We start from the raw sequence: 14148 nt of genomic DNA, 5'->3' as shown, positions 1-14148 counted from the left end.
ACACCATCACTTGTGCCATATTCTATGGGTCACACAGAAACTGCCCTGAGAGAGTGTGGGAGGGGGCTGCACAGGGTGTGAACACCTGGAATTGAGGATGTGTGGGGGTCATCTTAGAGGCTGTCTGTCACATTATTCATCATTTTGTGGTTTCAAAAACTTGTAAGGTTTTTCCTTTCCTTCCTCTGGCCATGTGTCAAATGTGGGAGGGTCTGATGCGTGGGGGGCGCTGAGCTAGCCGGGTGGCACAGGGTAAATGACAGAGAACAAGGCTATTAAGGTCTGCTCTTGAGGGATTGGCAGTCAGTGGGGGAGACAAACACGAACATGAGTCATGAACCACGGTACTGCAGAATGCACCAGGGCGCCCCGAGACGTTAAGGGGGCTGTCATTCTGTCTGTGCTCAGAGTTGTCCTGCATGGGCCCACCTGCTTGTCATTTCAACTCTCCTGGCTTCAAACAACTTTTACTTAACGTTTTATAACTGAGGAAAGACTATCCCTCCAAGAAGCTGGCTGTGATCTTCATGCTCTCCAGCTTTTGTATACTCGTTCCACGTCTACTTGCCAACTCAGTTCTGTGTTAATGCCTGCTCATCGTTTAAGTTTCCAATCCTGCTGTGGCCTCTGGAATCTCAGAGGGGAGATGAGTTTTCCCCACTTTCCCCACCGACTCTCTCACTGAGGCTTGTGCCTCTTCCATTCCCAGTGGTGCAGGTAGCAAAAGGGCTCCAGGAAACCAGTGGCCCTCTGGGGCGGGGAGTGGTTATTGGGCTTTGGGTGTCATCAGGGATGTGGGCAGGACTGGGACGGACTGCCGTGAATGGTCAGGCTCACTACCGGTGCATGCAAACGTGGTGTGCTTAGCCTTAAGGGGGTTATTCTGGGGAGGGGGGGGACACGAGGATGTTTACAGCCAGCGGGACCTACAGGTTTGTGGAGTCAGGTAAAGGGAGACCACGTACAGAAGCCCCCTCCACGACACCTCGCCACCGGGACTCAGCAGCTCTTGCTTGTCACGTCTCGGCCCAACAGGGCCCATCTGAACACACTCCCTATGACGAGATGCACCTTCAACTTCCAGACGTTCAGCTCGTGTGCACCTGCACACACGGGCACCTTACTCGGAGGGTGTTATCTAAGACACCCGAAAACTTGCTGAAACTACCCCGGGCCTGCTGAGTCGGAAACTCTGAGGATGGGGCCCACCGAGCTTTGTGGCACAAGCCCTCGGGGTAATCTGAGGTATAATTACGTGTGAGGAGCACTGACGGATGAACTCTCACCCGTGGCTCTAAGAAGCACAGAGAGAGACCCTGCGTACAGAGGCATGAGGACGTGCCCCCTACATAGGGATCCAGGGTCTCCCTCACCTTGCTCTCAGCAGTTAGTTCCAGAGACTGAGCCAGTGGTGCTCGTGTTCTCTTTGGCCTGTTTAGCAAGATGCACCAGCCATGATAGTAGCTGAATTTGAATATCGCTTTGTCATATTGAAGACACGTTTGTATTTTGCCTCTCAGATGATACAATCAATCTAGGAAGTAGTCCAAACAGACGTTATTAATACTACCTTACAGATGAGAAAAACGAGGCTCTGAAAAGTTAAATGACTTTTTGGAAATCACCCAGCTAGAACTGTGCGGAACCAAGACCCCCCAGTCCACATGTCCCTGAGGCCCACACACAGCGACTCGTTAATGCCTCGTATTGCCTGCCAAAAGAGAAGGGGAAGTCTCGCTTTAGCACTTAAAAAAGAATGGAGTACAGACCCACGTTGGGTTATAAGAAAAGTTAGTTCCGATCCCAATGAATTCGCACAGTAGATGGTAGCTTACGGTCAAATGTTGACTGCTGATCCTATGAAGAGAAGACCAAATTCTGAATTGTCTCTGTTCCAGATTGTGTTAATGGTCAATTTCTCCTCCCGCACCACGTCCATGGATATCCAAAGAAATTTAGAAGCAAATGTGGAAAAACGAACCAAAGACACTTACGGCCCGCCCATGGGCAAAGGGCTCCTTGTGTTCATGGATGACGTGAATATGCCAAAGGTAGTGCAGGTGCAAGGAGCGGGAGGGGGCGGGCAGGGCGGTGTGTTTGTGCTTGTGTTGCGCGTGTGCATGCAGTGAGTGTGAGAACAGCGGCCTTTATTCTCCACAATGCCTGCAGGGTGCAGGTCATGGGGGCCAGCTTAGGAGACAACGTGACTGGAGCGCTCTTTCGGTACCGAGGGACTTTTTCCTTCCTGATTGTGTTCCTTAGAGTTAAGCAGACGGCAGGCAGCCCCTGAACTATGTTCAGCATGTGTTTGAGTACGTGGTTTCCAAATGAGCTATACTTTACATAATAATACTGTTCTCAGCCCCATATACGTGGGAAGCGTAAGGCGGACACTTCCCAAGAACTGCTCTGGATTTAGCAAAGAAGGGGAACTTTAGCATGCACGATGAGTGTGTTTCTGGGGCCAGAGCCTGAGAGGTGCAAAGTTTTCTTTGTGCTGGAATTTAAGTTTATATCATTTCTGAAGAACCTGTTTTTTGCCCTGGAAATCTATCTTCCAGATGGACTATGTGCAAAGCCAGGATCCATCCATCCATCCACCCACCCACCCACCCACCCATCCATCCCCACTCATCCATGCATTCATGCATCTGTTCATCCATCCATGCATCCATGTATCCATGCTCCATGCATCCATCTATCCATCCACACCATCATTTATCCATCCATCCAAGTAACATATATTTATTGAGCACCTCCCGTGGTCTGGTGCTGCACAGTGATGAGCAGAACATGTGTGGTCCCTGCCATCTTGGAGTTTACAGTCTAGTGGGGGAGACAGATTAAAAAATAATAATTACAAATGAATATGTAATTGCAAACTTTGAGAAGCCCTAGGAACTAAAACCAGAGTGTTCTGAGAGAGTAAGTGGGGAGACAGGATTGAGTTTAGTTGCTCAACAAAGACACTGCTGAGTTCTGCTTTATGAAAATACTGTTCTCTCTCCTTACAAAAAAAAAAACTCGAGGTGGATGAATATGGTACACAGCAGCCAATTGCCTTGCTGAAACTGCTCCTGGAGAAAGGCTACTTATATGACCGTGGGAAGGAGCTCAACTGTAAAAGCATCCGAGACCTCGGCTTTATTGCTGCGATGGGAAAAGCTGGAGGAGGCCGCAACGAAGTCGACCCGAGATTTATTTCGCTATTCAACGTCTTCAATGTACCATTTCCTTCAGAGGAGTCTTTGCATTTAATTTATTCCTCCATCCTGAAAGGCCATACCTCGGTAACTCGATTTTAATTAGCAGTCTAAACTGGAGGGCCTTGTGTTGGGTAGAAATGAATGTGGGGCCGACTTATGCATCAGGCACAGCAGGCACACGGCCTACTGCCCACGATGCTTTTAGGAGTCCACGAAAACTTTTTAACTTCTTTCAAAACTAGAATAAAAACATGGATATAATCCAGTTTGAACTATATTCATCTTTATACCAATGCAGTCATAAAATATAAAATAATATATTTTTATGGAGGAAGGGCCCAGCAGGCAGAAGTGCCTTGGGTCTGTGGAAGTCACGATGTGGCCCTGAGTTGTAAGAGCCATGTCGAGTTACAGTAGTGAATCAGCTAGGGGGCTTGGGTTCTGGAGTCAGGCCCCATTCTGTTCCTTGGCCAAGTCCCTCGAGCTCTCCTAGGCCATATTCTCATCCAGAACAGAGAGATAATGATGGTACCCACCTCGCTGGGTTTGGGGAGAGTAAAGGGAAACAAATGCATGTGAAGTGTGTGGCACAGTGTCCAGCACGTAGCAGATACTCATTAGATACTAGTTACTGCTGTTGTTATGATTTACTTGGCCCCCGCAAATGAAACCCATTCATTTAAATAACGACCTTCTGATCCTGGCGTTTCCCTCCTAAAGTGGGGTTTGCACACTCAGACCTCAGGGGCCAGGCGGGAAAGGTAAAGGTGTGGAATGGTCAGGCGTGGCCAGTAGGAACTGGGGGCCCCTGGCATGTTCACGCTCTTCCTGAAGGCATTCGCTTTCAAAACTGTGAGGTCTGCGCTGGTCAAATAAAACCAAAACTAAGGGCTGGCTTGCAGCTTTGGCTTCACATCATGTTGACTTGTCAGTTAATGTGAAAATCCAGGGAAACAAAAGGAGATCAGAGGATGAGTTTCTCTGGTCTTTTTTTTTTTTTTCTTATCTCCTCTTAAAAAATTATGGTAAAATTCACATAAGATTAGTTATTTTAACCATTTTAAAGTATACACTTCAGTAGCATTTAGTACTTTCACAATGTTGTACAACCATCACTGCTATCTAGTTCCAGAACATGTTCATCACCCCAAAAGCAGTCACTCCATCCTGTCCTCCAGCCCCTGGCAACCACTAATCTGCATTCTGTCTCTGTGGATTTTCCTATTCTGGACATTTCATTTCAATGGAATCAGACAACACATGGTCTTCTGTGTCTGGCTTCTTTCACTCATCATAGTGTTTTCAAGGTTCATCCATGTGGTAGCAGGCATCAATACTTCATTCCTTTACATGGCTGAATAATATTCCATTATCTGGATAGATCACAATTTGCTTATCCATTCATCCATTGATAGACACTTGGGGGGTCTTTTCATTTTTTAGGTGTTTCATGAAAGCATTGTGGCTGTGAGTGACAAGTTGACATTCTGCACGTTGGCACTTTACAAAAACATTGTGCAGGACCTGCCTCCCACCCCGTCTAAGTTCCATTACATCTTTAACCTTCGAGATCTCTCGAGGGTTTTTAATGGTCTTGTCCTCACTAACCCGGAGCGGTGAGTTTGTTTCGTCTCACTAAAACGTGCCCCCTAGCAATGATGGTTTTCCTTATTCTTTTAAGACAGATTTATCAATGAATTCGATGAGTCAATGTATCAATTAATTACCCAATGTCTTTTTGTTTTTGTTAAATGAAGAAAAGAGGTAAATGCTTGGTTAAGGCCTGATGCCTTGTAAGCCCTTGAGTGGAAGACAGGTGGAACCAAGAGAGGGAGACGTGTGGCTGTGCGGACAGGTGTATTTAACCCCCGGGTGGGGCCACTTTGCTGACCTCTGGTTCTCAGTTCTAAAGTAGGAATTTGCCCATGTGGAGCCTTTTGCTCATGCAACTGAATTGTTTCCAGTTGCCAGTTGGTTATATTATGTGTGTCTTGGGGAGAAGTAAGCACAGAGGACAGAAGGGATTCAAGTCTGGCTATAGAAATTTTCTCATTAAAACTAGACTTATTTATGTATTTACATTAATGTATACTTTAATCTATGTAAATTTGCCAGCAGAGTCCAATTTTGTGGATTCACATTGTGAAACCACAAAATATTGAAAAATGAATTCAGGACTTTCCATGTACCCAAACTTACTCTTGGGTGCCCCAAAGGGTTCAGAATGGCAGTTCAGGAGAGGGCAGCTCTGGGTATTTAGGGTGGAGTCGAGGGCTCCTTGCTAGAAACAGAGAAAGTTCCTGAACTGGGGCCAGATGGAGCTGGTTCTTAGAAAAAGGAGCTGCCAGTGGCCCTGATGCTGACTTTAAATTCATATATTCCAGCAAGTAAGAGTAGTGTCAGGGACTCATTTTATGTCTCTTATGTCATTGATGGATAATGTACTTTGTCTTCCTTGCAGTAGGATAAGTTATAGATGATGACTTTGGGGTCTTCACACTTATTTTGTTAGCTTCCATTAGATTTCATTGACGTGAGCTGGGGGGAAGAGAAGACAATGGAAATGTCATCCTTTTCCACACCCTGTGTATCCATCTGGAAATAGTAACATGCAGCCCGCTCTTCTCTAGATGACTTTGTGGCTGATTTTGTCCCTTCCGTCCTGTAGCTTCCAGACAGTGACCCAGATGGTGAGAGTCTGGAGGAATGAGTGTCTGAGGGTCTTCCACGACCGATTAATCAGTGAAACAGACAAGCATCTGGTCAGTACCTCGAAATGCACCAGCAAATGCAGAACTCTAGCCACGAAATTCTTCTCTGGGTAGAAAAAAAGCATTAAAAAACCCCCAATGTATTTTTTATATAGCACATTGCAGAAAAATAGACACTAACAATAAAAGTCAACAGGTAACGGAGGGTGGATTAAGTACCTTGCAGCAATTGGGAAAAAAAATTGAAAGCAAATTACTTCAGATAATCCCAGCATATGCTCTTTGACAAGCTTTAGCGCGCACGTGTTGTTGAGTGTGGGTCCTTAAGTGGTCTTGTTTTAAAAGGTGCAGGAGCACATAGGGAACTTGATTACGGAACATTTTAACGATGCCGTGGAGGCGGCGATGAGGGATCCCATCCTGTTTGGAGACTTCCGGATGGCTCTGCACGAAGAGGAAACGCGCATTTATGAAGACATCCAGGATTACGAGGCAGCCAAGGCTTTGTTCCAGGTGTGGACGGGGCTCCCTTCTCCTGGGAGTACTTCTCGGGGGAGCCAAGCATTGTGTGGGTGCCTAGGAGGTGGTACTGGGAGGAATACCCGTGCCTCTGTCTCCAGGTTTGGAACGTGGGCTTGGGTCCCGTCCAGGGGTTCCCACAGCAGCAGTGCATGGAAACGACACACAGACCCCTGGGCCCACCCCTCTGACATTCCCTTCATCTCACCCGTGGAGGCTTCCAGGGTTCTGATGCACTGCCAGGTTTGGGAACCACTCATCTGACTCCCTAATATTCATTTTCATCTTAATTCACAAGTGGAGCCTTATAATCAGCTTTGGCTCAATGCTGGCCAGTCACAAACCAGCAGATCGAAATCTTGATTGTGAAACCTGGATTAATCCCGTAAACCCAAATGATTTAATTATTTCAGCTACTGTAGACGTTCAGAAAAATCTCTGCTCTGTTCTTAATCCCTCCTGGACAAAAGGAGAGAGTCTGTCTCTTAAAACCCAGTGATCCTTTTAAATTTTCTTAAATTCAGGAAATTCTCGAGGAGTATAATGAAAGCAACACCAAAATGCACTTGGTTCTCTTCGATGATGCTCTGGAGCACCTAACCCGCGTGCACCGCATCATTCGCATGGACCGCGGCCACGCCCTGCTGGTCGGGGTCGGGGGCTCTGGGAAGCAGTCTCTGGCCAGGCTGGCTGCCTTCACAGCCGGCTGCGAGGTGAGTCGATCTCCCCTCCCAGAAATGTTTGATATGCCAATTTCTGCAGTTGGTAGTTCATGCAAATATTGGGACTATCTATAACAGATCATAACATGATGTTCCCATAGAGTATAAAATGGTTTTTTTTTTTGTGTGTGTGTGTCGATAATTATCTTAACTGACTATCTGAAGCGTCTAACTATTGTATTGGAATACATTGGAATGGAGAATATGTCAAATCAAGTTGGAAAGTCAGATATGAGCAAATCCTGTGATTTGTGACGTGCACTGGTGTAGAGGAGGGCTTGGCCCACACCTCCGTGGACCAGGGTTCAGGGTGGGCAATTTGCTGGCTGCTGTATCTGCACAACAGTTATGGACCGTTCTTAGAATCTTTTTTTTTAAAGAACAGGTTTATTGAGATCTAATTCACAGACCATACAATTCACCCATTTAAAATGTACAATTCAACGCTTTTTGGTATTTCACAGATATGTGCAATCATCACCACAGTCTGTTTTAGAACATTTTCATCACTCCCAAAAGAAATCCCATACCCTTTATTTATTACCCCCCTAATTAACTGCCCCCCCAATCCTAAGAAATTACTAATCTACTGTCTGTCTCTGTCGACTTTCCTATTCTGGATTTTCATATGAATATGTAGAATCATAGAGTATGTGGTCTTTTGTGATGGTTTCTATCACTAGCATAATGTTTTCAAGCTTCATCCATGTATCAGTACTTTGTTCCTTTTTATGGATGAATCACATTCCATTGTATGGATGGACCACATTTGTTTATCTATTCATCTGTTGACGGACATTTGGGTGGTTTCCCCCTTTTGGCTCTTATGAATAATGCTGCTATGAACGTTCATTTGCACGTTTCTGTGTCAACATATGTCTTCATTTCTCTTGAGTATACACCTAGGAGTGGAATTACTAGGTCAGATGGTAATTCTAGGTTTAATCATTTCAGAACTGCCAGATTGTTTTTCAAGGTGGCTATACCACTTTACATTCCCACCAGCACTGTACGCGGGGTCCTATCTCTCCACACCATTCTTAGAGTCTTATAGATAGCTCCCGCAGGGCCCACAGGTGGTTCGCTTGCAGGGTTTTCTCCAAGTGGAGATGGGCACATGCACTGAGACTTAATTCTGAAGAGGAGTCATCTCTCTTTAGTCTCCCTTCTTTCGTTCTCTGGTATCTGATTCCATTCATCACTAGAGTCTTCCATTATACTCAATGTCTCTGTTTTTGTGAAAACTGGCCCCGAGGGCCTCGATCCTTTGGTTGCCTCTCCCGATACATGAGCCTGCTCTTGGGTGCAGAACAAGGGCTTTATCAGCCTCATTCATTCCTGGGCACTCAGCTACCCCCCATGCCTGCCTCGGATCCCCTGACCAGTCAGCCTTTGGAGGGGATACTTCTTGTTGGGTTTTCGTAATCCTTTCACTAGCAAGGAAAAGGTGTTCTTTTGCACAAACTGTCCTGTTTGTCTTCTTCATGTCTTCTGGGATCAGAGTGCACTCAACATCACCATCATTGTCACATAGTAATCACTATTGTTATAGGTTCACTGGTCTTTCTCTACGTAAATGTGATTCAACCTCATTGAAATAATTTGGAAAATGCAAAGACATCTAAAGAAAATAAGGATCATCTCTCATCTCATCGCCTAAAGATTACCACTGTTGTTACTAGTAACATGTTGGTGTACATTCTTCCAGAATTTTCTCCATGAATATACAAATATATTTACTTCTTGCCAGCAATGGGTTAATATTATATATAACTTCTGTAATCTGTTTTCCCCACCTAACTGTATACCGTTGACATCTTTTCAAGTCAGTAAATACATATTTGCGTAGTCCTTTGAAACCCTGCACAGCACTCCACTGTCCGGAGATGCCGCACGTAAGCCCTCTCCATTGTGGGACATTTAGCCTCTTCCTTGCTTAGTTATTATAAACAGTGCTGTGATGAGCATCCTTACCCATTTGTCTTTGCACATCCATCCATTTTTCCCATAGGATCATTTTCTCTAGAAATTAGAAAATTGGTGGGTTAAAGGGTATATACTTTTAAAGACTTTTGATACATGGCACCAGATTTCACATTAGAAAGTTTGGATCTAAATTCACGGTGGAGTTTGCCTCCTTAAATGGGAGTAGAAAGGGTCTGGAGATGGAGGACAAGAGGAAAGGCAAAGGACTTTTAATTTTATCCGTAACTTTGTTAAAAATAGATTTGAAGCAAATATGACAAAGCTTTTTTTAGCAAATGTTAAATATGGGTGGTGGGTACAGGGGCATTATGTTATTCATTGTACTTAGCTTATTTTTTTAGATATCTTAACAACCAGTCACTCCCACAACAAAGGATTATACTGATTTATGCCACTGGCATTGTCCATTTCCCCCATTCTTGCCAACACTGGATATTGTCATTCTGATATTTGCTAATATTATAGGTGAAAAATATTGTAGTTTAGATGACCATCTATTTCTTCAATTAATAGTGAAGTTTGAATATCTTTTTATCTATTGATTGAACATTTGTCTCTTTCCTTTTATGAGTTACCTCTTTATATGCTTATTGATTTGTGAGAACTCTGTATACAGGAGCAATCATGGCTAATTCAATGAATCTAGCTTGCAGTATTTAACAAATATTGACTTTTTGTTTAAAGTATTTCTAAAAAAATGAAGAACTAATTTGGTTGATTTACCTTTCAAATCGGATGAAATATGTAATCAAATCATCCATTATTAAAATGTAATTGTTTTACAATTGTTGTCTACATTTTTCTGTAGGATAAGATGTTACCCTCTGGGCAAGTTGATTTTTTCTGTTGATTAGTCCCGGTAAATCTGATGCATTTTCCCCTGAGGTAGTGGTCGTGCCTCCTGGCCTGGAGGAGCGGCAGAGAGGATGTCCGGGGGACAGAGGAGGAGGAGGAGGATGTGCTGGGCTGTCACTGTGTCCTGGGAAGTGGAGGGGCGGTTGGGTAGTGGGGTCAGAGGGAGCCATTCACACCAAGGGGTGCCAGGAACTGTTGAGGGGAAGGTCCACTCAGGGAGGACGAGCAGGGTCTACAGGAGTCAGATGGGCTGGAGACCAAATTACGTTTGGCTGAAGGGCATCCATGTTGCCTTGTTTGTGTGTGACTGTATGTGAGTATGAAAGTTTCCGTTAGTGTGTGAAAGTGTGAGTGTGAAGGTGTGTGGGTATGAACATGGGTGAGTGTGCAAGTGCATGGGCAGAAGTACATGTGAGTGTGTATGTGAGTGCATGTGAGTGTGAAAGTTCATAGGACTGTGTGTGGGTGTGAAAGTATGTGAGATTGACTATGAGTGTGAAAGTGTGTGAGTGTGACCGTGAATGTGACAGTGTGTTGAGTGATTGTGTGAATGTTTGAGTGTGTGAGTGACTGTGAGTGTGAATGTGTGCGGGTATGAATGTATGTGAGTTACCGTGCAAGAGTGAGTATGAAAGTGAGTGTTAGTGACTGTGTGAGTGTAAAGCGTATCAGGTGGCTGTGAGTGTGTGTGTGAGTATATGGGAGTGTGAAAGAGGGAGTACATGACTCTGTGTGTGTGTGTGTGAGTAGGGGTTGAGGGGAGGAAGGGAACAAGGGCTCTTTAAGTTAGGACAAATCGGAGCTGTTTCAACACCGATGGTTGGGGGCTGGCTGCAGTTAAACCTTTATTTGAGCCAAGGGAAATGCTTGACTAGAAAAGACATGACTTAAATTTATGTCCTTGTTTACACTGATGTCTATTTCGTGCGTAATGGGATTTTTTAGTTTAAGAATTTAAAATGGCTTCTCGTTCAGTTTCTTTACACACCTTCCAAAAATTTATCTAATTTCTGATAAACTCACAGCTGTGACTGTGCACACACGAACGTGCGCTCGTGTGTGCGTTGTTTTCCTTCTCCTTTGTAGCTTGGCGCATCCGCTTCCTTCCCCACCTCCCATTTCTTGCCTTCCCTCCCTCGCTGGGACTCAAATGACTCATTTAACGGCAGAGGGTGTCCTTTCCCTGCCCTGTTTTTGTTTTCTTTCTGCCACACTCACATAATCCCATCCTGAGAGACCTGTGCTCCCTGCACACTCTCTCACCCTCCCACACGTGTGTGCGTGCACACACTGTCATGGTTTGTTTGACAAGAAAGGGGTGTTCATCCCGCATTTCTCACTCAGCAGTGTCTGGTGAAAATGGCCCAGGTCATCCGGTCTTGCTCTCGCTCGTCCCTCTTAGACGGCTGCCCAGTCTGACGGGCTCCCCCTCCACAGTCGGCTTGTAACCCTGCCTGGGGCCGGCGGTCTCACGGGAACGCTGTGCTCCGTGTCGGCAGGTGTTTGAGATCCTCCTGAGCCGAGGCTACTCAGAGAACAATTTCCGAGAAGACCTGAAGAGCCTTTATCTGAAGCTTGGCATTGAGAACAAAATGATGATCTTCCTGTTCACGGATGCCCACGTGGCTGAGGAGGGCTTCCTGGAGCTCATCAACAACATGCTAACCTCAGGTACTGTGCAGGCTGCTCGCACGGGGGCTGTGCTGGCTCTCTGCTGCTCAGCCTCCAGCGGAGGCCGGCTCATGTAAGTGTTTCGTTTTTTAAGCATTTACTGCCTACAGAGGAGGTCATTATTCAGGCTGTCACAGGTGGGTAGGAGCCAGCCAGGTGAGCTGTGCTGGCAGGAGCACGAAAGGTGGAGGGTCCAGTGTGTACCGAAGAGCCCACAGGGGGAGGGGCCCACATGGCAGGAGGGATACACAACCAGGTGGAGGGGCCATACGGAGCAGGGCCTTGTGGGTCATTTAAAAGAGATTAGATTTTATTCTCTGTCCAATGATATGATCTAGATTTATGTTTGTAAATATCCCTCTGGCTGCCCTTGGGGGCTACATCAGAGGAGGAGGAGAGCAGGAGAGGGCGGCCACTTTGGACCCACCGCCGAGGTGCAGGTGAGAGATGACAGCGTCATGGATGAGGGTAGGGCAGTGAGGATGGAGAGAAGTGGGTGGATTCATGAGATGTACGGAGGTGGAGCCAACAGGACTCAGATGGCTCGGATGAGGGCGAGTGAGGAAGAGAGTGTCCGGTGGGCTCCCAGCGTCTGGCTTGAGCGAGTGATGGGTGGTTCCATTTACTAAGATGGGGAAGACCAGGCTGGGGCTTGTGCCATTCAGAGCATGTGGGGTCTGCTACACTTACGAGAAATCCAAATGGGATGTCAATAGTGTGTTAGTTTGCTAGGACTGCTGTAACAAAGTACTGCAAAATGGGAGGCCTATAACAACCAAGGTCTGTCATCTCACAGTTCTGAGGCCCGCAGCCCGAGATCACGGTGTTGGCAGGGTTGTCCTGGGAGTTCTGAGAGAGAGCCTGTTCCACGCTTCTCTCCTGGCGGCCTGCTGCCCATCTCTGACACTCCTTGGCTTACAGATGCATCAACCCCATCTCTGCCTTCACGTTCTCCTTGTGTTCTCCCTGTGTGTCTGTCTCTGTGTCCAAATTTCCCCTTTTTATAAGGACACCAGTCATATTGGATTAGGGCCCACCCTAATGACCTCATTTTAACTTGATTACCGCTGTAAAGACCCTACTTCAAAGTGAGGCCACACTCTGAGGTATTGGGGGGCTTCCACATACCTTTTTGGGGGAACACAATTCAACCCATAACAGATAGGCAGTTGGCTACAAGAGTCTGGTTCTCAGAATAGGGGCCTAGGGTGGAGATGTCAACTTCAGAGTCACTGACCTGTGGTTGGTAAAACCTTGGGGATGGATGGACTCATCTGGGGGGAGAGTGTGAGAAACGAAGCGAGTGCAGGACTGAATTTAGGGAGAAGAGGAGAACAAGCCAGAGACTGAGAAGGTAGGAGAACCAGGGGTGAGCTCCTCTCTGTCTCCTGCAGTATACACGGCTGTGATTTATAGCAGCAAAAGGACACGAAACACAATCAGCAAAGAGAACAGGCGCGTGGGGTGAAGTCTGGGGGAACCAGGCACACACTTCCAGAACCTTCTCCCAGAGGAGTCACACAGGACACGCTAAACTCCTCCAGCCAATGGGTTGTGACAATACGTGTGAACCGTCTCGTACCAGGGAAGCCCAGTAGAGACTCAGTGCCCAGCGTGTTTATTGTGGGCTGGTCACATCAGCACCCTCTGCCTGGCATATACCAAATTCCAGATTTCCAGAAGGAAAGCAGGTGTTCCGCATAAACTGAAAAAAATTTATTATCTCACAGTTCTGTAGGCCAGAAGTCTGAGATCAAAGTGTCGATGGTAGGAACCCTCCCGAAATCTAAGTTCCCAGATGCCGGCCAAGGGCCAGTCCTGTAAGCAGACCTCTGTAAGGAGCGCAGCCCCAGGCCTGCTGTGTTAATGCTCTTCTGCAGGGGAACCCATCAGATATTTAATAAAAATGTATTGTATTAATTTGAAATGGTATGGATAGAGTAAAAAAAAGTCCAGCTAGCCAGAATCTGGCTGCTTCCTTGTCCTGATGGGGCTCTCGTCTGCTCTTCTCCATGTATTAGTTATTCCACAGTTCTCATGAGCCCTGGACATTGGAGCGTGTCGACTCCTAACTTCTCCCATGTTTAGTAACGCTTCTTCTTTGTCTCTGAGGCCTGGCCCTTCCCTGGTGTTACCTTTACCATCCGTCTAAGCCAGACCCTCTTCGTGTCTGACCTTCACTTTTCATAGACATCTCCGTGTTGATCCTCCTGCTTCCTTAAATGCCACTCTCTGCACCTGTCGCTTGTTCCCTTTCTCCAAGGCCTTTGATGCTCTGGGTCTCAGTGCACTGAGCCCTCCTACTTCTGCAGCCAGGGCCCCTCTCTCTCCTTGTTGTCCAGTGCACTCTTTGCATCCTGCCTCTGCATCTTGCCCATGCTGTTCTTCCTGCCTGGCCACTCTCTTTCTCCCTCTCTTTATCATCAGGGGCAGGGTCATTCTTTGTTGTGGGGCTGCCCTGGGCATCATACCATGTTT

The 14148-nt window shown here is 46.4% G+C and overlaps 1 protein-coding gene across 1 annotated transcript in view; it reads left to right on the top strand.

Moving 5' to 3' along the window:
- Positions 1–14148, top strand: part of DNAH10 (dynein axonemal heavy chain 10) — a 141189-nt gene that overhangs the window by 93403 nt on the left and 33638 nt on the right. Inside the window, exons 46-52 of the mRNA XM_058531258.1 lie at positions 1899–2051; positions 3030–3290; positions 4650–4822; positions 5875–5968; positions 6263–6430; positions 6961–7149; positions 11499–11670. Of these exons, the coding sequence (XP_058387241.1) occupies positions 1899–2051; positions 3030–3290; positions 4650–4822; positions 5875–5968; positions 6263–6430; positions 6961–7149; positions 11499–11670 (1210 nt within the window). The remainder of the gene's footprint in view (positions 1–1898; positions 2052–3029; positions 3291–4649; positions 4823–5874; positions 5969–6262; positions 6431–6960; positions 7150–11498; positions 11671–14148) is intronic.

This window comes from Diceros bicornis, chromosome 35 (genome assembly GCF_020826845.1).
Source record: "Diceros bicornis minor isolate mBicDic1 chromosome 35, mDicBic1.mat.cur, whole genome shotgun sequence".
Taxonomy (NCBI): Eukaryota; Metazoa; Chordata; class Mammalia; order Perissodactyla; family Rhinocerotidae; genus Diceros; species Diceros bicornis.
Note: the sequence above shows the minus strand (reverse complement) of the source record. Positions and strands in the feature narration are given on the sequence as shown.